This window comes from Catharus ustulatus, chromosome 4, assembly GCF_009819885.2.
Source record: "Catharus ustulatus isolate bCatUst1 chromosome 4, bCatUst1.pri.v2, whole genome shotgun sequence".
Taxonomy (NCBI): domain Eukaryota; kingdom Metazoa; phylum Chordata; class Aves; order Passeriformes; family Turdidae; genus Catharus; species Catharus ustulatus.
The window spans coordinates 59,831,721-59,854,173 of NC_046224.1; the positions used below are offsets into that span (position 1 = coordinate 59,831,721).

Sequence of the window (22,453 nt, forward strand, 5' to 3'; positions counted from 1 at the left end):
ATAGGTAAGACTGATCTGAGAAATTTGAAAGTGTTGGGCAGGCTTATAAAAAGGCACAGGGTGAGGTTTGACCCATTTTAGAATGCTGAACACATGTAAAGGATGTTTCTCACTCCTGTGGCAGCATCCTTGCATTCTGCTCACAGACAGGTGAGCTGTGCTCTTTAAAACCTGCTGACAAATCAGAATGTGGACCCTCTGAAAACTCTCTGATCAATCCTGTATTTAATTAAGCTAGTCTAAAACTAAACTAAACCTGGCTTACAAGGTAAGCTAGTTTTAAGTAAGCTTACTTTCTTTTAAGTAAGCTTACTCTAGGATGAAACTGCTGTGTAGGAAGGATTACTCTAAATCTTAAGCAGTCAGAACTTTATTCTATGGGGGAGGCACAATGAGGAAATAAATTTCTTTTGGAAAGTTAGTCTTTAGGTAAAAATCTAATGTATGATGGAAGAAGGAAGACAGGGCAAGAAAATGGGCTGAAAGAAAGACCTCAGACCTTTAAAATCTAGTTTTAGTGAGCTAAATCTCCAGGAAGAATAAATCTTGTTATTGAAGGCAAGATGCAGTGTGGCAGAAGAGGTGGCAATGCACTGAACACAGAATCCTGCTGCTCCCTGTACCTAGATGACACACAGAGGCACCTTTGTGTCCTCAGCACTTTCAAGGCACAACTCAGGGCTTGATGAGCAACTTGTGATTGCTGCAATGTCCTGGACTGCAGCAGGTGTGCAGGCAGTCATTTGGTGGCTGTGAGAATGTTTAGGGATGATTCACCACCACCTCACTAAAAATAAGTGCAGTATTTAAAGCAGAAAGAGAGGCTTAAAATGGTAAGTGCTGCAGGTGCAACTTTTAAACGTACAGGCATTTGCAAATTGAAAATAAAGAGCTCTGTTGGTGCCATGGAATTGGGCAATCACAAATGGGCACTTCTTCAGTCTACCTGTAATAACACATAAATGTGTTGTTGCACCTGTCCTGCAGACAATGTGTAATTCTGTAAGAACGGATACAGGGCTGTATTTTTTGATATGTTCAAATGCAGTATTTCATATTTAGGGTAAAAGCTAAAATGTTATATTCTGCCACATTCATTAAGCTGGTTTGCCTTAAAGGCAGCTGTATATCTCCTTATATGGTTTTTGATTCCCAAATGTGTGTAGGTCTTCTCTGAAGAAGAAGACAATCTTTGTTGTTGTGCTGTTATTGTGTAGTAGCAACAGGTTCTCAGACTTTGACAGTGAAGGCATCCTACACTAACATATGAAGAGCAGAACTCACCTCCTACTTGGTGACTTCCAGTTTCTGCAACTGTAAATCTGGTATGAAAATCAAAGCATTTTTAACTTCTAGAGCTGATATAAAAATTCAGTGCTGTTCTTTGAGTCAACTGAAAGCAGTTCAGACTGCCCTATATACCACTTACTTATTTCATTAGAAATTTGCACATCCAAGAGCACTTCTATGCAGAGAGGCAAGAATTCAAACCTGACTCGTTTCCTAAATAGATCAGATATGAACTCCCTCTATGTTCACAAGCATTTAAGTGTCAACTTTTGAGAGTCAAATTATTCTCTTTCTTTCAGCGCCTTCCTTCAGCAACACCAAGCCTGTGTTTGCTACAGAAGTCCTCAAGTGCCTTGTCCTGACTGTGGAGAATATCAGCCTCATTCTCATGTTGTTGTGAGGATGAACTGGACAAAACCCTGCTTTTTGTGGTTTTAAGTCAGGGCAAGGGGCACCAGAGCCAAATGTGATTTCTCTCACCTGTATTCACCTCTCACAGCTCTACTGAGGTCCCACTACCAGTGGTCAGAATGGGGACATGTCCCTCTTATGGTTTCTCTCTGGCACTGGATTTCCCATGGAGCTAAGAACTGGAAAATGGTTATGGTGCTGCCAGTGGTTTCTGGAGTCTGGCATCAGTGTCATACAATGGTATTCTATCCAAACACATTGGTTGTTAAACAAAAATTTTAGCAAGGATTTTACTAAACTCAGTGTACAGTACCAGGTTCTGAAGTTTGCTTACTCAGGTTTGAAATACTAAAGATCACTGCAAATAATTTGCCAAATGAGGAAGTTATTTGTTACCATATTTTTCATACCTTTTGCTTCATATCTTTCAGTAGAATGGCTGCAATCCTGACTCATTCTAATGGATCTGAAAAAAACTCTGAATAACCTATCAGACTTTGAACTACAGTTTGGCTAAAGTAGTTTTTTAGCTATATAGTCCTGCATAAATGAGTACCTGAAAAGATTTTTGCTTTTTAATTTTTTTTTGTACAAATGACTACTGTTGAACAAAAAATTAAGAAAATTTGTTCTTTTTAGTGACCCTTGGTGAATAATAAATAAAAGTAGTTTTAACATCCTCAAGAAAAAGTTAGGTTTAACAAGCTTTAACAAAGGAATTCTATGGAGAAGTGATATTTTTTAACAAGGGTTAATGTATATATTAAAAAAAAAGCTCACCAAACATTTGAGATCCATGGGTGGAAAAAAAAAGAATTGTTAGACTATAAGGTCATGCTGTTCAAGCATAGAAAGAAAAAAAATATATTCTCCAACAGAAAAGGAAAGAAGGCAAGCAAAATTACAAGGTGGTTAAGTAGAAAAACTCAACAGAATACTTTAGTTGTGTTCTCATAGAAATGGAATATTCAACCACTTGTCGTCAACAGAAATCAATTGTATAAATTTAAGCAGTACTTGCTCAAGGACACAAAAAAGTGTCAGAAGATAACCACAACCGCCCCTAATATATGTCTTTGAGAACATCTAAGGATGTGTTAAACTAAAGAGCAGACAGGCAAAAACCACAAAAAAACCCAGCAAAGCAAAACTGTATGTTAGTCTTTTTCTGAAAGGATGCTGCCAGCAAAGTTCATTTCTCCATTTAATAAACTTGCAGAGTCAAAAGGGAAATGATACACAAGAGGAAGGGACTGAAAGGGAAAGAGACTGAAATACTGGTACAAATAAAAGGCTCCTCTCTCATTGGATTTAGCTTCTGTGCCAGGAAACAGCAGGAAACCCAGGGGATTTATCATCATGGCAAACCCACTGTCGCTGTGTGAGCAGGGCCTGAGCACAAGGCTGAAGCTGTCCTGCAGTCCCTGTGCTTGATGGGCACTGTGCCTACAAATTTGGGGTAAAAGGGAGAGCCAGGTCTCTTCTGACACAGAACCTGCCCTCCAACTCTTCTGCAAACCTGTGTCCTGTTCACCCCTGCCAATGTGGGGCTTGGACACAGTTGTGTTCCCAGTGTTTCAGGGACAGCAGGAGCAGCAGCAGCTCCTCCTTGCTGAGCTCCGCCGTGTGTGCTGTTGGTCTCCAAGGGAGGGTTCCCAAGGAAGAGGTAACAGCTGACCCTTTACTGGGCAGAACATGCATCTTCACTGATGCTATTTTTCCTGGAATAATACATATTGGAAAAGATTGTCCCAGAGGAAACCGCTATCCAGTATTATAAAACCTCAAAAGTCTTCAGTTGGGTGTTAATGGAAGTGACAAGCACTTGGAGAAGTAATTTAATTGTGTACACAAAGTTACATATAGATATGAGTAAATAGGGTGTGTGGGAGTAAAGATTTAAACGTGAATAATATTTACAGTAACTAGAGATAACATTACTAATGTACCCACAAATAGAAGTATATATTTATATATTTATATATTGTACTTAATTAGATGCTCTCTTAATGGAAAGAAAACCAAGACTACTAGTGTTGTTGTTCATTTCTCACATATCCTATTGTAAATGTCTTTAAAGGGACCAACTGAGGCATGGAAATCCAGAGCTAATTCTGTTTCAATTAAGTAATTGACAGTAGCAAACCTCTGAAGAAGTTTATAAGAGGACAGATAAAAACATTCGGACATTAGGGCATGGGACTCAATCTCATGTAATTCATAAAACAAAATTATACTTTTTTTTTCTTCTTTTTTTTTTTTCCTTTTTGATTTCTACTTGGACAGAGGTTCCACCAAGCCACAAATGAGAAATAACAAAATTTAGATTGTTTTGTTTTCTTCTAAAGATTCAAATATAAACTTCAAGTGCAATTCAAAATCCAGGTATTATTTATACTACATACTTCTTTCTATAACAGAACTTATCTGCAGGTAGTTTAATCATATTTGAATAGATTCCTCCTTTCTTTGACAAAAGTTATTGTTGATGAAAAATAAAATGCTAGAAAGAATATTTTTACATCATGAGATTTCAGATGGAAAGTGAGGATACACTAGTGCAGACACAAATTTGGATCTACAACTAGATGTACTCAGGGATGCATAATTTTTTTTTTGGTAGTAAGAATCCCATTCAGAACACTGACTTTTGACAATTGTAAAACATAGGTGTTCTTCAATAACAATTGACAGCAAAGACTGCAAAAAAGAGCTTTCAAATTAGCAAATGTTTCTACTATGGAGGAAGGACAATATTTGACAGGAATGCGAAGTAACCAAAAATTGAATACCACTGGACTATTTGTATGGTCGTAGAAACCTGGAAACTTTCGATCGCAGCAGCTTTATAAATGATCTTGGAAACATTTCTTTTGACTCCTGTGCTGTGTACTTGAAATAATTTTGAGGGTGTGCCAGTACATCAAAGAGAGCTTTAATCAGTTTCTTGTCCTATGGAAGAAAACATAGATATGTTAGATAAAAGCAAGGTTTGGATTTAGTGCCTGCATATTTTCAAAATTGATGAACAATCCAGTCTGTTTGGCAAAACTTGAGTCTGGGTAAAGCAGTGTAAGAAAACTGCTCCACGTTGCTGTGGAGTTTTAGAGGGATGATATTTCTGCTGTGCTGGATGCTTTTTGCAGTGCTCCTGGCAGGTCCTGCCCTGGGAGGGCAACACTGAATTAACCACAAACTGCAGATGTTGGGCACAAGAACTTGCAGGCTCCCTCTGGCTGTCCTTCCCACCTGTCCTGTGCTGCTGCCCAGGCCTTCCCTCTACAGATGGGAGACAAGGCTGGTCCTGAGTGATGCTGAGCTTCATAAGGACCTTCTCCTGTACCTTGGGAGAGCCTTGATTCAGAGAGCAGCACTGGGCAGGGATGGCCAAGGGAGCCAGCTCTTCCTCAGCTCCTGTCCTTCCAAGCCCTACATTTACATGGCTCAATTTTGCCCTCTGACCAGCCTTTTTTTTTTTTTTTTTTCAGTTTTAATTAGCTAGCTGTTACAGGTGTTGCTTGTATCTTTGGAAAACCATTTCTTATTGAGGCAAGATAGTGATTTAGGTAAATACATTTTTTAATGCACAGCAAGTTTAATGAGCCATTTAAACATTTAAATGCCAGACTGAGGCTGAAGAAGGCTCTTCAAACAATAGGCTCTTCATTCTTGGCTGACTGATTTTTCAAACATACCATCTTATTAGCATACATTTCATTTAGTTCCTGCTTCCACAAAGGACATAAGCACATGCTGAGTGCACCTCAGTTTCTTGATTTTGGGCTGCTTTAAATAATAGCAAATACCTCAGAAGACATAGAATTGAATTTGGCATCACCCTAAAGCTTTAAATATAATGACTCTATCAAAGTATCGAGAACTATTTTAGGAAAGTGCTTAGGAAAAGGAATTCCTGGTTGGCCTCAAAGAAAGCAGAAATTTCTTACCTTTAGAATTTCTTGATGGTTTTCTGATGCATATAGTCGGCCATCTCGAACAATGTCTTCTATTAGTTGTTGATAATCCTCTGAAAAATAAAGATCAGTTGAGTGACTGCGACATCCTTTGGGAGGGCAATTGTCAGACATGAGCTAGACCTCCTCTTGAAGACAGAGCTGAGAAATTTTGTATCCAGTTAATTATTCAGTGTCTCTCCGACTGCTGTATTCTAATTTAATCACCTTAAAATTCTCTATTTCTTTGTAATAGTGGTTTTGAATTATCCCTATAAATACTAACATTCTCAAAAAACATTCCCTCCCGACAATAATGCTGTATTATGTCCACTCTAGAGATAAAGAAACAGGGATACAAAATGACTTTTCAAACATTATATATGTTCTATGTATGTTATTTCAAAATCTTTGCTACTAAAATTAAATGAGACACATGTAGATTTTCCTCATTCTGTCCCTACAAGCAGTGTAAGAGAGATTCTAAAGGAAAATTTTCTGTAATTCAGATATAACACAAAGATGAAAACCAACTCCATTCTCACCATCGTAAGTCACATAAGGGACCTGAAATCCTTTGCCACTGTTTCCTTCATTTGACTTGAACTGAATCCAGAGTTTCCTCGATCTTGAGGTAAAGGCAATGGGTCTCTCATATGTCTGACATGTTTCATATGTAGTAATTGAAGTAGGAGAAGCTAGAAATAAAGTTAAACAATATTCTTTATAAAATAATTTTTGCACCCTTCCTCATCTAGGGGTCAGAGATGTCAAAGTGACAAGATACTTCTCAGCTGACATATTCCTGAGAGCAGAAGCTTTATGTGATAGAATGGATGTTGTCCTCATTTGCCTACAAAGAGAAGTAGGTTTTTCCTCCAAAGGTAATGGGAGTCCCTCAGCAAGAAGCTTAAGCAGATGTTGAGGTGTTTTTGATGTTTGTAAAACTACTATCAATATTATTTTTTTAGCATTGTGTCCCAGAGTACCCATATGCTTGTCCTAGACAGGTAAGAACAAGTGAGCTGCATGCCAGGCAGACATGGTAGCCAGCCCCTCACATGGCCAGTTTGGGGAGTTCATCTGACAGCAATAAACCACTTATAAATAAAAACACAATAAAACCAGAATGTAAGGTCTGGTATGGTAATTCTGAATAAAAGACTGTCACACCCTGCAGAGTCAGTGATCCACAGAACTGTTAACCTGGGTATGAGGAGGTGGCTGGTGACAGCCAGCACAGCTTCACAAGGGCAAACCATGCCTGAAGTGTAACTTTACCCTGATGTGAGTGGCTTTGGTCACTGTTGGAATCACACTTTGGGGTTAGAAGGACAGCTGATGTGTTTTGTTACAGTAAGTGTTTTGTTTTTAAAAAAGCTCCTCTGCACAAGTATAATTTCCTTCCATCTATAGTGACTGGGTGTCTTCCTTCTGATATACAGAGATGTCAATACAGGCCCTCAGGGATAAAAAGTTGTGAAAATTGTTTTGGCAAATAAAAGATACCATTTTTATGAGTAAATACACTGTTTTGAACAAAAATTCCATATGAACAATTGCCTTTCAGGTTTGGTGCTTCTTGATTTAGCAGCAAATCACCAGAAGGATGTCCACATCCTCCATGCAAAAGAGGAGTGCATTTCATTGGGATCTTAACTTCAGAAGCTGTTGAATTAACTTCATAACCAAAGATACAATGCAGCTCCTCCATTCCACAGAAAAGTGGGATAACTTTGGATTTCTTGAGGGTGTCAGTTGTACCAACACACTGCCCAGATTTAGCAAGAACTGCAGCATATATGTATTTACAAAGGATAAGTGAGAGCACAATTTGTACAGATTACAGAGATAGTTCTCCAAACAGAATTTATCATTGTTGACTTCTAGAATGGCAGTGATTTATCCCATGTGGTAACTGGGCCAGACAGAAGCCTATTAACAGCTTTGTGATTCAGACAATAAACTTGAATAATTAATATCACTCTGCTAACTGTTATTAGCAGTGCTCTAACTTGCTGTGCCACTTCATTCAAGAAACCTTTCAGAAACACTGGCTACACTGAAGACAGTCATCCCTTCAAGATGAACTATTCACTCCATCATTTTGCAGGAAATATAACCCATGTCTGGCAACTTACCACTTTTTCTCATTACTAAAACATCACCACATTCATCTTCAATTGGGAGAAATATCTCAGGTACTACGATGAGTATTCTTCTCTTTGGGGGTGGATTTATATTCCAGATGCATTCCACATTAGCTGGGTAGTCTCCAGGATAGTTGGGTGATTCAATGTAGCCAGTGTAGTCCCCCAGTTCTCCTCCACAGTGCTGGTCTGGGGAGAAACATAAATTAGCATTTCTGTTAGCTGATAAATTCATCTGAGGTGTTTTCCTAGATCTGTCATGAGCAAGTTTAAACTCCTCCTTGTGACTTTAGAAATGCACACATCCTCCAGCTTTAAAGGAATATTTGATCCACAAGGTTGCTCCAGCTGATTGCAAAACCTTAATCTCTGGTGCATGAACAGATTCAGTGCTTTATCCAGGCTGCTTTAACTTGGTTTGAGAAACACAGGTAAATAAACATGATCCAGTTGTGGTTACCATGGGCACTGTGCTGACATGAAGAAGATATTCTGCTTTAACTTACTTTGTTTTTAACTGGGTTTAGCTGAATGAAAGCGCTGGTCCCAATAGCCAGCCTTACTTGATTACAGATCTGCCTTGCTTCATCTTAGATTAAACTACTTTGTAAAGGATCTCCATTGATGGATCAGTATTTCTTTCTGAGTTTTTAAAACTCCTATTGATTCTGGCACAAGTCACTTAAGCTTGATCTCCCCAGCCTACTCATCCACATAGAGTTAGATATATATTTAAATATTTTGCTTAATGCAACCCCCAAATATTATGCAAGATCACAAACTGGCTTGAAAACTGAGAGGATCTAAGAAAGCAGAGTAACAAGGATGGTTTTGTTTTACAGGACAGTCATCAAATTTCTTCAAATTCCATACAAATATATAATTTACTCAAATGACATTAGAAATAATGAAGGGCACATAATCAGACTAAAAACTTACAGATCTGTACATGAATAGTTATATGACATTGATTAATTATTATAGAAATATTCTCTTAAATTAGCATGGTAGCAGAGATAAAAAAAGAAAAAGCTTGCTTAAAATAATCAGTCATTCCCAAAAGATCAAATAAAACTGCACTGAAATCCTTGGGGATATTCAAAATGGTAATTAGGATAGGAGGCTGAGTACTGCAAAAAAAACCTCCAAGAAGATCTCATGATTACCTGGCAATTGCAGCATGCATGACCATATCTTGTAATATTTTACCATTATTCTAAAATGGCAGTTACTCTGATAGAAGATATTTTGCTCTACAGAGACACAGAGAAATATGCATCCGTTACACAACTTATAGGATCTGGGAAATTAAAGGCTCTGCAGGTTTAACTTGTAGCTGGCACTCTGTGAAATCATAGTAAAGCTAAAACACTCATCTGCCTCAAGTGCTACCTTCCCAACTTTTTCTCCTTATTTTACTATTCCCTCTGGCAGTAGATATTAGCTAACTAGGAAATACAAAACTGAAGTCCAGCCTGGCAGAGGGAACCTTCGAGCTGCGGTTCAGATCCAAAGACACGCTCTGTGTCACTGATAAAAACGTGACTTACTTTTGCAATGTGTGACATTGGTGGAGCCATCAAAATCTGTACTGGTGTTGCCAGGGCAGGTGATGCAGTAGTTCTGACCAAACTCAGGCTGGTATGTTCCCACAGGGCACCGGATACATCTGTGTGTTGTGGAGTTGTAGTAGTGTCCAGGAGAACAGTGAACTGCAAGGGATGAGGGGTGTTATTTTCAAAGAGTAGCAACCTCCAGTGCAGAGCTTTCCTCTGCCCTGGACATACCTGGTCTGCAATATATTTATTAGGCCATAAAAGGCTGAAAAGACACCAGCTCCCTGTATTTCCCAATATAAAGAATCTTCCAATTAAAACCCCGTGACTAGAGCTAAACCCTTATGAACAAGAAATGTGTGATACATCTCTCTCACTGCATTTAATATATTTGTAATAAATGGAAGCAAGTGTAAATCCACCTCAACAAGAAAAATTACTTTCACAGTAGCAGGAGAGAGGTTTCCATGGGTGTCTGTTTGCCAGGGACAGCATGTTACTCCAGTAACTAAACCAAAATGCATTTTTGGGCAGATTCTTTCTTCAGCATTGGCACTGTAAGTTGACATTATGAAATACAGAGCCCATTACATGCTTGCAGTTTCTGCCTAGCCCATGAGTAATCCATCCTTAACTTCCTATAACTTTTGTAGTGTTCAGTTTTTTCAGTACAGTAAATAAAAACATACAGGATATGAAATATAAAGCATTATTGAATCCAAGTTTGTGTTACTTACTGCCACACAGTGAGGCTGATTTCCTTACTAGGAGCAGTGCTGACCCCAAACCTGCCCATGGTAAATTCCAAAAAAAGCCATAAATCCTGTTCAGTCTGCACAACTAAGGAGACCATTCCCATTTACAGATTTCTTGACCATCACACACCCATGCAGCGACAATGTTTGTTTTGGAGCCTTCAACAGCCCCTTGGCACTGATGATAATAAAACAAAGGACAAGAAGTAAGAAAATGAATTGGGGAAGAATTTTGAATTCACCTTTGGTTTCACAGTCTTGAAAGGAAACAGCACCTTCATATTTGGTCACAAGCCCACCGCCACAGGGAAAGCAGAGGGTTCTTCCTGGTTCAGGCTGATATGTACCAAGAGGACAGACTGTACATGGTTTAAAACCATCTGAAGAGTAGTGCCCAGGAGAACACTGCCCTAGAAATCAAAAGTAATCATCTGTATTAGTGTGTTGACTTTTCTGGATCAAGTATAAAATCCACTAGTGGTTAGCAAGCCTTTCTTTCACTTAAACATATTACATCAAGACAGCTGCAGATCAAATTCTAATCTTACCTGTAAATCTTGTATTCTTCCTGTATCTTCTTCCTAAAACCACCACCAGTAAATAGAACCAGTTTCATAATATGCTTTTTGGCATCTATGATTCCCTCTGGATTTTTTTTTAAAATTTTTTTTTTAGAAAAGGGTCGAGTAAGATTTCATTAGAATACTTTGTACTTTCACCAAGTCTTTCATCTCACTATTTCAAAGCACTTTATAGGAAGAAACGGAACTGCACCATGCCTATGAAACAAGTTTTTGTATCTCTGTTTTAGGGATGTGTACAGCGGATCATGGGGATTACCAGATGGGATGGTGTCAGTCCAGCACCTTGTCTATGACAATATCTAACACCAGCAGCTTTTCACACAGTTGTGAAAAGTAGTGCTTGTCAGGTACTCCTCTGCCAGGAAATGGTGATTTGTGTGAAGCAAATTGCTTTGTGCATGAATCTACTGACAGAAGTTTCCAAACTCGCTCTCCAGGCAGTTTCTGATAGGCATTTGCTTGGCTTGGCTCTTGCTAGCTTGAGTACTTTGTCAACCTGAGAACCAGGATGTCAGGTTTTTCAAGATTATGGCATGAAAGTGTATCTTCACACCACTCCAGACTGGGACACCAGTGCTGTGAGATGCTGCATATTCCCTGAGGTTGCCTGATCCCAGTACTTTGTAATTCAGCTTCCCTGAGAACTGAGCAGCAGACAGAAACAACAGGCTTGGAAACAAGAAAGTTTTGAGAGCTCTAGGTATTGTTGTGGTCTCCTAAGAACCCTGATACTTGCTGGGAAATATTTGGGGCATTCAATATCTTGGGTGCTTGGCATGAGCGAGGAACTTTGTACTTAGGATGACCTAGAGCTCCTGAATGAAAGCAAAGTTCAAATTCTGTCTTCACAAAAGCCAAACTCCTATGGACACCTGTGGGCTCAGGATCTCCAGGATTTACTTGTGCTTCCACCCCAGCTGGCTGGAATATGACCATACAAACTGGCTGTTGTGACAAAGACCTCAGAGAAATATTATGACATTACTCATTTGAGGACAATTGTGTTCTTTTTTTTTAGGAGCAAAACTGATCTACCTGGCTTGATCCAATTGGTTACTGGAATCCACATCAGAATATGTTTCCTGGTAAGATTTGTGACCCCTGTGGGGGGCCCATGCTGCAGCAGGCAGGAACAACATCAGTGTGATGAACTGACCATAACCCCCATTCCCATCTCCCTGTGCTGCTAGGTGGGTGGGAGGAGATAGAGCTGGGAAGGAGGGAGGGGTGTGGAAGAGAGATATTTTATTTCTCCTTATCCTGCTCTGATTTCGATTAGTAATGATTTCACTGAATTTTCCCAATTCGAGTCTGAGATTTGGTGAGTGGTGTCTCCCTGCCTTTAAGTCGCGAACCTTTGTTCTCCTGCCTCTCCCCTCTCCAGCTGAGGAGGGCAGTGAGAGATCAGCTTTGACATCCAGGCAGAGGCAACCACTGCAGAACGGAATTCACTTGCAATTACAAGTGATTTCTGCACAAAAGGCACTTAAAATCTCTGATACACTTGTGGAATGTACATTCCTCACATTTACAAGTGAGGATTTCAGTAAAAGTTTATTGGTAACTGCACAGGCATTTCTGCTCTGAAAGATATGATGCAAAAATACTATTGATTACTGGCAGTGAGTACAGACAGTACAGACTTTCTAACAAAGGCTTGTTACTAAAATACACTGTTTCATCACATGTGCTGACACAAATTTTGATAAAATCTTTGACAGGGAAATTTATGAAGTCCAAAGCATATTCTCTCTTGCCACTTCCAGAGGAAAAAGGGAAAGCTGAACAGAAAAACAGACTGGTTTGATCTGACAATAAACATTGTGAAATAAATCCACCCTGCAAAAATAATCAGAAGGGGTTGTTTTTGTACAGAACAGTAATTCCAATGTAAGCCTTGAATCAAAAGTCTTTCTCTTCTAGTTTTTATGCTGCTTTTGCTAGTACACTATAGTCAATCTTTATAAACTTAGACTGCATTTTGATAAGCTTTTCTTGTGTTATGGATAAATACAAATCAGCATAGCAAAGATGCACAGAAGTTTCGAATTTTTTATCTGGTAGTTCCTTCATACAGCAAATCAGCAAAATCTATCACATGTTTGGACTGGAGACACTGCAGTTATTTTTTATTCAGTAGATGGGAAAAAGTAGCAGTTTCTCAAGTGACATTTGTCCTGTGTTCTCTTTAGATAGCCTTGAATGCATTAATGTAAATTACATGGATGAGTTTTCAAGTTAGAACTTGTGTAGCAGATAGGACAGATTTATTTCAAAGTCAGATAATGCATCTGCTATAAACTAGATTTTGATAGCCTGTAATGAAATGACGTAAAGAAAAGCATTAACGGATACAAAATCTCAAATTTGCAAACCAATACCACTACACAGTTGTATCTTAAAAACTTAGACTGATCAAGTTATGGTAGAAGCACCAGGTATTATCATCACTATAATTTAGTTTATAAATCATGAAGTTGAATCAGAGATGCTACATCACTTGCCAAAAGTTACAGTGCATTCAAGCAGCACTGAAAAGCGCAATCATTAGTTCTGAGTCTGGGCTACAGATCCCTGCAGCACAACTATCTCAAATTTATAACTGCTGCTAATTAGAGCAGGTAAGCTGCATCTCATGCAAAACACTAAATGAGCAGGTTCATTATTAGACTCATCAACACCAGTCCAAAGTAATCCATCCCTTTGGCTCACAACATACTGGCTTCCAAGTCAAGGTACTGCCATACCCGAGTTGAAGCACCAAGTGCTTTGCTTGGCTTGCTCATTCCATCCCATAACTCACACTGCTGTACAGATCCCATCATCCTGTCAGCAGTGTGAGCAGATGGAGTGGTTGGGTGATGAACCACCACTGCTTGGAAATGCACAGAGATTTCTCGTTACCTTTACAAGACAGAACCGTGTTTCTCTTTCAGCCTTGCCTCACGGGCTGTGTGTGTGTGGCAGCACCTACAGCTTTTATAATCAAGTTCAACTTGCCTCCACATTCTGAGACGTTGCGGGCGCCCGCGACTCCCTGGCCGTCGTTGCTGGGGCAGGGCTCGCAGGTGAGCTGCCCTTCCGTGTCCTGGTACGTTCCTGGCGAGCACGGAACGCACTGGTTGTGCTCCCCGCTATAAAAGGTGCCCGTGCTGCAGGTAACTGGGGAGACAAAAGGGATCTGACATCAGGGTGTGCACCTGGATCACCTTATTTGCCCTAATAGCAAACATTTAGAGAAGGGGGATGGCTTTGGCCACAGGATTATGATGGCATTTGTTTTGCATATATTAGTCCAGGATCCTCACCTGATATAAACAGACCCATCTCCACTGTGGCTTAGGTCAGTTTGTATCAGGGTGAGATCCTGCTTCTATGGTTTAAACTATTAAATGGCTTTGTAATGCACTCAGGTGTTTATCACACATGTTGTAATAAAGCTGGGTGCAATCTTAAAACATTATCTTCCAGTTTATTAAAGCAGTGCTGCAGAAAGTGTGGGAGGTGTGAGCTTTTAGTTTATACCAGGTGCAGCTACAAGTTGGTTTTATGGCAGATGACTACAAAAACTGTCCCCTGAGGTCAGTTCTACAGATTTCTCAATGGGCAATGTGTTCCCTGTAATAATTTTTGTCTCTTGCCACTCAAATGCCCCAATGTACAGCATCTTAAATACAGATATGAATACACATGCTTTTCTTGTTTCAACAGGGCCTCTAACAGCATTACACATTTTTCTCTGCTGGACAGGGGTGGTTAAAAGGTGTGAGTTTGCAGATGCTGATAGCAACAGCCTTTCAAATGCAGTTTCTAAGTAATTGTTCCCATATGATGACAATTACCTCTGAACCCACTCATTGGAAGCACCTATCAGATGTGACTTCTTTTGGCTTGTAAATCACTTTGTATCTCAAAAGATGGAAAAATAAGTATGCTGATTTTGAAAAGAAGTGTGTAAGTGATTAGAAAGCTTGCAGTGCTCAGAACTGTCATTAATAAATTTGCACTAGCACACCATCTCCAGCAGAGCACTAGAGCCTCATAACATGGCTTAAAGGCTTAAAGAAATTAGGTATTTTACATAAGATAGATTTCTCTGATTTTTTTTTTTTTTAATGGACCTCTTGACCATTAAATATAACATATCCAAGGATCACAGATTATTTGGTGGTAAGGAGAGTGATACTGGTGTTATAAAAGTAAACATATAGTAAATAGGTAAACATCGTATTTTTTTACTGAATTGTAAATATATTTTGATAAGATGGGAGCAACTGGGAACTAATTGCCAACATTGTCTTGTGGCAGGTTTTGATACCTACCACCTGACAGCATGGGAATGTATCCATATTTATACTTTTGTCTTCCTACAACCATGTAATGAATTCCCTTCAGACTCTTATGAACCATCCATAGTCCATGCTGTAATACTGATCATTAAATTCTAAATCATTATCTCAGAGATTTTTCTCCCTGGTTCACCATGGAAAAGGTAATTTTAGACTTTGTTTTGGAGGATATGACTGAGTATTTGAGCTGTTTGGACTTACCACATTTTCCATCCTGCAGTACTTGCCCTGTACTGCATGCTTCATGCCCTTCAGTAGCTTTAGCTGGCTTCTGAGCCACTTCATATTCTGTCCCAGAAAACTGAATGTAAAATTGCTGTTTATTAATAGATTTCCTCAATGTTTTGATTGCAGTTTGCAGCTTCTGCTCCATCCTTTTCCGAACACAGTCAATGTTACAGGTGTCTAGATGGGAAATGATAACAAAACTAGAAGCAATTGAGATTCATGTTTAAAACAGGTGCTTAACAAAAAGCTTAGCCTGCATTGCACTATGACACCTCTGTTTGTTTCGCTGTCTTGTCCATATAAATTGAAGCAGCAGCTCACTGTATTCCAGATCAGGCCTTTCAAAGGGACAGGACAGTTTCCTGAGGTCCATGGAACATTTCCATGGCCTGCAAGTGCACGCTGAGTGCTGCAGAAAGCATCAACCCCAATGTGTTCTCCTTTCAGGTGTGTGTTCAGTCTGCCATCATTAATGTGAATTTTCCTGAATTTTCTCTGCCCACGCTTTTCTCAGTTGATTAGGAGCTCCTGCCACTTCCCTGACCAAAACACCCTCGTGTCAGTGATAAAAAGAAAGGTGCTTTCAGGCACAACTACTGCTTGAATCACTTGGCTAATGAGGTGCCCCTCAAGGATAAGAAATCTGCCTTTGAGGACTGACATCTTTATAGGATTTAGTTCACATTTTCTTTGGCTGGAATTTATAACATAATATTCCATCTCATTTATAACTTTAGGCAATTAGTTTTATTCTGAAGTTTGGTAAGAAAATATGATTTTTTGTCAACTGTGTGATAAAACTGTCTGATTTGCAGACTAAACACTCAGCAATTTACATTTTGGAGGATATTTTTGTTATACCTATGTTCCCTGTACATTGATTAGCACTTCTGCTGTTTAAAGAAATCAGACTGTATTAAAGCACATGACTTAACTCAAGGGCTTGAAGGGATTTTGATGCAGGTTCAATTTTCTGTTTAAAGAAATCAGACTGTATTAAAGCACATGACTTAACTCAAGGGCTTGAAGGCATTTTGATGCAGGTTCAATTTTCATTCCTTTGGCTTAATTGCATCCCTGGCCCTTCTCAATTAAATCTCTGAAACTTCGAGTTTAGAAAGGCTGTTGAATGAGGCTCATGCTAAAAGGTTTTCATGGCAGCTTTGATGAAACAGCATCAAATTGATTTTGACAACACACTGAGGAACCAAATTCTGATTTCTCTCTACAGACCCATCTTTCACAAACCTGAGACTTCTTCAGACTTCATCTCCACTTCAAACTCTGCAGTGATATGGGACACTTCTTTTGATGGTGACTTGCGGCCTCGGCGTTTTTTCTTGGAGGAATCGCACTTGAGATTCACAAAGGTCACCTGGCAGTTGTCTGTGCAGGGGAACTGAGCTCCTTTGCATGAGAGAAGAGAGAAGAGATTAAATAGTAAAGCAGCAAAGACAGGCTAACAAGTGACATCTCACAATGCAGTGACAGGTGTCATAGCACCTCCTGTGTGTTTCAGACACCTCCTTCTCCAGGTACTGCTGGCTTTGCTCGTTTTGCTGGTGAATGCAGAAGGCAAAAGCACAGCCTGGTGATGCTCAGCTGCACAGTGGTGCCTCCAATGCCTAAATCTGCCCAGCCCTTTCCTGCATAAGGATTAGAAAGCTCTTTATAGAAATTATTTAAAATCAGCAAATACTAGAAACCATATTTGATGGCTAAACATTCTTATAAATCTATGTGAATATCAGGCCACTAAAACTATCAGTGGGTGCTCCTCTTTCAGAAGTGATGGCCATCAGATAGCAAAGGCTTTAAAAGGCTCTGATTGTGAGGTTATGAAAATGCATTGGAAGGTTTTTATCTGAGCAGGAATCATAGTTTGCCACAGGTGAAGGACATTCTAGGTCAGGGAAGAGAGAGAAATTTGTAACACTCAAGCCACCAGAAGGATTTAATTCTGAGGGTGTGGCTGTATGCTGAAATCCTACTGTTAGAGGTTCAGATAAAATAACAAACACAAAGCAAAGTAAACAAAGGACAAGGAAATGCATCCAAGAAATACATTCCCATAGGGATTGTATGGACCAAAAAATTCAACTTCTGTGACTTTAAAAATGAGTCTGGCCAACAGATCTTATTCACAGGGTAAGCACCTTGATGACTAAGACTTAAGTCAATACTTGTAAAAGTAGAGATATAAATGTGCAGATTGCAGGATAAAGATGAAACATAAGTCTCAATTTCAAAAACAAAATCTTTAAACTGTTCATTTCTTTTAAAAATAGTTGTTTTTACTCTTCTCTGTTCAGGGCTCATACAAGATTTCTCACTCACTAATGAAAGTGTTGGTAAGACAAATTCACAATACAGAATGCATCAACAATAGATGTTTATTGTAAGCTGCTAAGTTGCTTTAAGCAGGAATATAACTTTTTAAATACCACATTTTTGTTAATTACACCTAAACCTTATAAATATTTTTTCTAATGTAACTACTCAGTCTTTCATAACAAAAGATCTAAGGCTGTGTAACATCAGATTTTCATCATAACCTTCCTTCTTAGGGGTTGTCTTTGGTGCTACAATAGGTTACTAATCCAGCATAAGCCAAACAAATAATAGCTTTTGTTTTCTTTTTAAAACCTCATTTGGGAAAACCAAACCAAACTGACAGTGTTTCGCATAACTTTGCATTAGTCATGGCTTTTTGTCTCAAGGTATTTCTGCCATTATCAAGAAGGCCAGAAAAAAGATCAGCTTAATGCCCAACTCATGCACTTCTAAAGAAAAGATTTTTCAAAGCAACTGGTGAGATTTTCAGCACCCAAGATCCAAACCCAAGGCACTGTTCAGCCAGAGTGGGAGCCTTGGCCTGAACTTAAATTCAGACCAAATATGAAAACCATTGTTTTTTTTCCTGTCTGCAGCATAAAAATAAAGCAGGAAAATGAACGAGCAAACAAACAAACAAATAAAAAATTAAAGTGCTGTTTACATGCTGGAAGAAACCACCTACCTGAAACAGCCTGTTTCCCAGAATCTTTTGCTTTTTCTTTGCTTCGAGGCCGTAAATGGCATTTTGCATCTTTGATTTTAAAACGAGCTTTCTGCTTGATTGGAGGGGCTAAGGAATCTGTTGATGTAAAGTAAAAAAAGCTACTATTGGGATGGAAATGAAATGAGATCTGGAACTCATTTTTAAAAACAGACTCAAAAGCTTTCCTGTGACTTTGGAAAGAGGCAGCCCAAGAACGACACAGCTTGTACAAGGAAGTCCATTTCCACGAGTTCATTTTTTTAAGTGAGTACCTACCCTTGGACCCACACATATCAATGAATGTGCTAATACCATACTTGCTCTGCACATCTTCTCAGATTTTGGGTGAATTTGTCTTTTACTATGAGAAAGATTAATTCCTACCTTTTTTTCCTGGACTCTCTCTGTGAATTCCCATGTTACTTGTAGTTTTGCTCCTGCTAGTGCCACTAAGATTAATTTAGTGGAGCTATGCTGTTGGCAATTGAAAACCATCCAAAGGAGCTGCCTCTGCTGCAGTCTGTGGCTTGCCAGCTTTATCCCTCAGCTTGAAACCCAAAGCAGGTTGCACAGTCTTGTTTTAAAGGCTGTTATGCAGCAGTGCAATGAGTAGAAAATGGAGCTGCTAGCTGATTTCCTCCCTGGAGGAAAAGACTGTCACCTGCCAGCTGCTGTGGGCTCCCTGCTGGCTCTGCAGAAGGTGGAGAGTGGCCCCAGGTGATGCCACAGCCTGGGTCCCTCTGTCCTTGGTAGGGCTTTGCTGAACCAGGACTTTAGAGGTGGCCTGGCCCTGTGCCACAAGCAGACATCTGCTGCCAGGCTGTGTCACTCCACAGCACTGTACCCCCTAGCATGTCCCAAATGTATTACAAATACATGGCTGGAGGACTGGAAGATGGGAGAGAAGTACAGCAGTATGTGTAAGGTGGGCTGACTCTTCCTACTGCTGGATGTTGTTTCTAATTTTGCCAGGCTTCAAGATTTTTGTTTGTTATTTTTTATGCTATTGGCTTTCCTAAAAATTTAATGTCTCTGCAAAAGCAGTCCAGCTATATTCAAGAAAAAGATGAATGAAATGTGGATTTTCTTGCAGAGGTCTCATAACCTTTTTTTATGGGAGGATAACCTTTTATCCTTGCAGTAGGAGAGTCTGTGCTCCTGTGGAAGGGCTTTGCAGGTGAGGGCTGGGACCCACTCTTGTGCCACTGCTGGGTCCCTCCAGCTCACTCCCGAGCCTGGGTAAAAGTCCCATTTTGATTTGCTCACTGTTGCCTTGCTAAACTATAGTAATTCTAAATATTTGTCCTTATTGAGCATATCTCAAACCTGCACCACTCCCACACTGACCAACACAATGCTGCAGCTCCTCACACCCCACCCTCAAGGAGAGGCTGCAGAAAAGGAGTGTGTGCACAAGGGAACACTGGCTACCTTTGATACCAAAAGATTTTTGCTTTTTATGCATTTTCAATGTATTTGTAGCTTTGTGGACTGTTTCATTTCTCTTAGATTTTAGAATAATAAGCAAATCCTACTAACACATACTTGGAATTCTGTTTAGCCTTATTCTTAAGAAGAGAATTCCTGACAAAGTCTTGTTTTTTTACCAGAACTTTTTTTACCAGAACTTAGGAGACATAACAAGAGAATAGGGCAAAGAAGCCCCAGGAGGGCAGACCCATGGGTTGGTTACTGGGTAACTGACTTCCTATTGGATGTCCCAGCCAGATATATTTGCTATAATAAATAATATAATATATAAATTAATTAACCTTACAGTATTATAGAAATCCTGTACTACACATGCACAGAACCATATTCTGCACACCTGAAAGCTTTCATTGAAAAACTGCTTTTTTACCTTACCACTTTATTGCAAGAATTACTTCTTTATCTTACCACTCAAACTTCGCCTTACCTAAGGAAGGAGCCTGATGTCCTGCAACCCCCCAAGGTCCATGCCCTTCCTCCAGTCCCAAAAAAAGGGGGAGCAAGCAGGGCAGCACGCACCTGAGCAGCTGGGCAGGGTGGAGTTGCGCCTGGGCTGCGCCTTGCCGTGCTGCATGGGGACACCGCAGCTCAGGGTGTAGCTGTTCTCCGAGTCTGCATGGGGACAGAACACAGTCAGCACACGGGCAGCAGCCTCACCAAGCACCTGCTCAAGGCTCCAGCTTCCCAGTGCTGCTAGACAACGAGACATTTTAAGTGCTGAACTTGGATTTTTTTAAATGCTTTGCCAAAGGTTTCAACTACAAGGTTTGTTTCTCCCAGCATGGAAATGATTCATTTCATAAGTGATTTGGCACAAGGTTAGCTGTGCACAAGTAAAAAATATTTTGGGTTTGTCCATGGCAAAGTCCTTCTGCTTTGATCATCCCTGTAATTTAGAAAATAAACCATACACTTTCGTAATAATTTTAGCTTCAGGCTCCAACAGAACTTATTGGCAGAAACAGAAATGGTGTACTTAGAACCATAACAGTGTTTACATATTACAGAGATAAAACTGGACCTGGTGCTTACAATTAGAAAAATGCACAGCTCCAGTAATCTCTGCTAAATTGAAAATAAAATGTGAATAAAATGTTAGCTCAACTGCATATAATGGCGAGAATAAACATGAAAAGTTAAAATAATCCACAACATCTAGAAAAAAGCAGTAGCAATCCCCCACCTTCCCTGCAAAACTGTGAAGATGAAAACTACCAGTAGCAAATGTTTAAAAAAAAAAAGGTGTGAGGGGGAATGAAATGCCCAATTTTTTATAAATAATACTCAGGTGGACTGAGAGACACGTCCACCTTAACCAGGAAGGTCCAGGAAAAATTGATATATATTGAATTGCTGTGACAAAAGGGAGGGCAAACAGCTGATTTCTGTAAATTCCTGTTACTTTTCAAGCCAAGCTTTTTGTTAGAATTTTCCCACCCTTGCAACTGACATCTCACATTGAACAATGAAGGACCAAACTTCTCATGTGTAGTTGACAATCAGCTCTTCTTGATTTAATTTATAATGAGGTTTTCCTCATTTCCTGTTGTCCATAACAAAAAATGAATGCAAGAATCATGAATACATTAACAGAGAAAAGTCAACAAGTCACATCCTGACATAAGAGGACAAATACTTTGCACAAACCTGGAACAAAAAGAGTATTGGATGGGCATGAGAGGAAGCAGCTCTCTATGCCTCCTGTCTTACTGCATACCAGCTGAGCCTTGGGAGCTGGTTTGGCATTCGGGAGACATTTCACCATCTCTGAGGAGAAAAAAATAAAGAAATGTAAAACAACTGGACACTGCCCAACCCAGAACCTCGTGTGCACACTTGGATACAGTGGTGAGAAAAGGCAGTGACAAAAACCATAATGACAGATACAAGTATTTCTGAAATAAGCACATATTAAGGGAGAACACCTGGATTGGAATGTTGAGCTTGTACTTGAAAATGAAACTCCTTCACATTTTTAGACCTAAACTCTACATCAGTCTTTCTCTGCTGTCCTCCACTTTGGGATATTTGTGCTCTATGAGCACAATTCTGTGTGCACATCTTGATCTCAGAAGCAGCAGGTAACACTAATCACCTGAGATGTCCTTTCTCTGATTTGGAGGCACAGCTCTCTGATTTAACAGACCAACTACATACTGTGCACAGTAGTCTGTTTACTTAGATGACCACTAAAATTGTATTTTTTAATTCTCTAACTCCCACTGACTTTTTAATTTTAGCTCCATGCTCTAGCTTCTGGAGCTAGAAAACTTCCCAGCCAGGCAGAGGTGAGGCAGGAGATGCTAGGATGGAGATGGATAGTCCTGCTGGCCCTTTCAGACACTGCTGAAATGCCCCAGACAGTGCTAGAAGGGACCCTGTGACACACACAGAGATCACAGAGCCATTTCTCATCAGTGCCTGCAGCACGAGGCACACTGCAGCTCATGTGAAGGAAAAATCCAGCTTCTCCTCTTGGCTTCATGGCAGGATGAAGACAGAGCACCCTGCAGGTCTCACAAGTGACTCTTCATACTTGGGTAAGGGAGTGCTTCTATTTCAGCTGAAAACACATGAAGTTGTTAATTGTTGGGGTAGCTCTCTGTTGCTTCACCCTGAGAAGATGGTATGATACCCATAATCATA

General features: G+C 39.7%; 1 protein-coding gene across 2 annotated transcripts in view; it reads right to left on the bottom strand.

The window, feature by feature from the left end:
* Positions 1–1,653: 1,653 nt before the first annotated feature.
* The window catches only part of SCUBE1 (signal peptide, CUB domain and EGF like domain containing 1), a 188,963-nt gene continuing 168,163 nt past the window's right edge, over positions 1,654–22,453 (bottom strand). For both annotated transcript variants that reach the window (XM_033057868.1, XM_033057867.1), the window contains 12 exons: positions 21,455–21,574; positions 20,327–20,419; positions 18,296–18,412; positions 16,525–16,683; positions 15,250–15,453; positions 13,700–13,861; positions 10,358–10,525; positions 9,355–9,516; positions 7,796–7,993; positions 6,200–6,352; positions 5,649–5,728; positions 1,654–4,653 (listed from right to left, as the gene is read on the bottom strand). In XM_033057868.1, the coding sequence (XP_032913759.1) occupies positions 4,501–4,653; positions 5,649–5,728; positions 6,200–6,352; positions 7,796–7,993; positions 9,355–9,516; positions 10,358–10,525; positions 13,700–13,861; positions 15,250–15,453; positions 16,525–16,683; positions 18,296–18,412; positions 20,327–20,419; positions 21,455–21,574 (1,769 nt within the window). In that variant the 3' untranslated portion in view covers positions 1,654–4,500. The remainder of the gene's footprint in view (positions 4,654–5,648; positions 5,729–6,199; positions 6,353–7,795; positions 7,994–9,354; positions 9,517–10,357; positions 10,526–13,699; positions 13,862–15,249; positions 15,454–16,524; positions 16,684–18,295; positions 18,413–20,326; positions 20,420–21,454; positions 21,575–22,453) is intronic.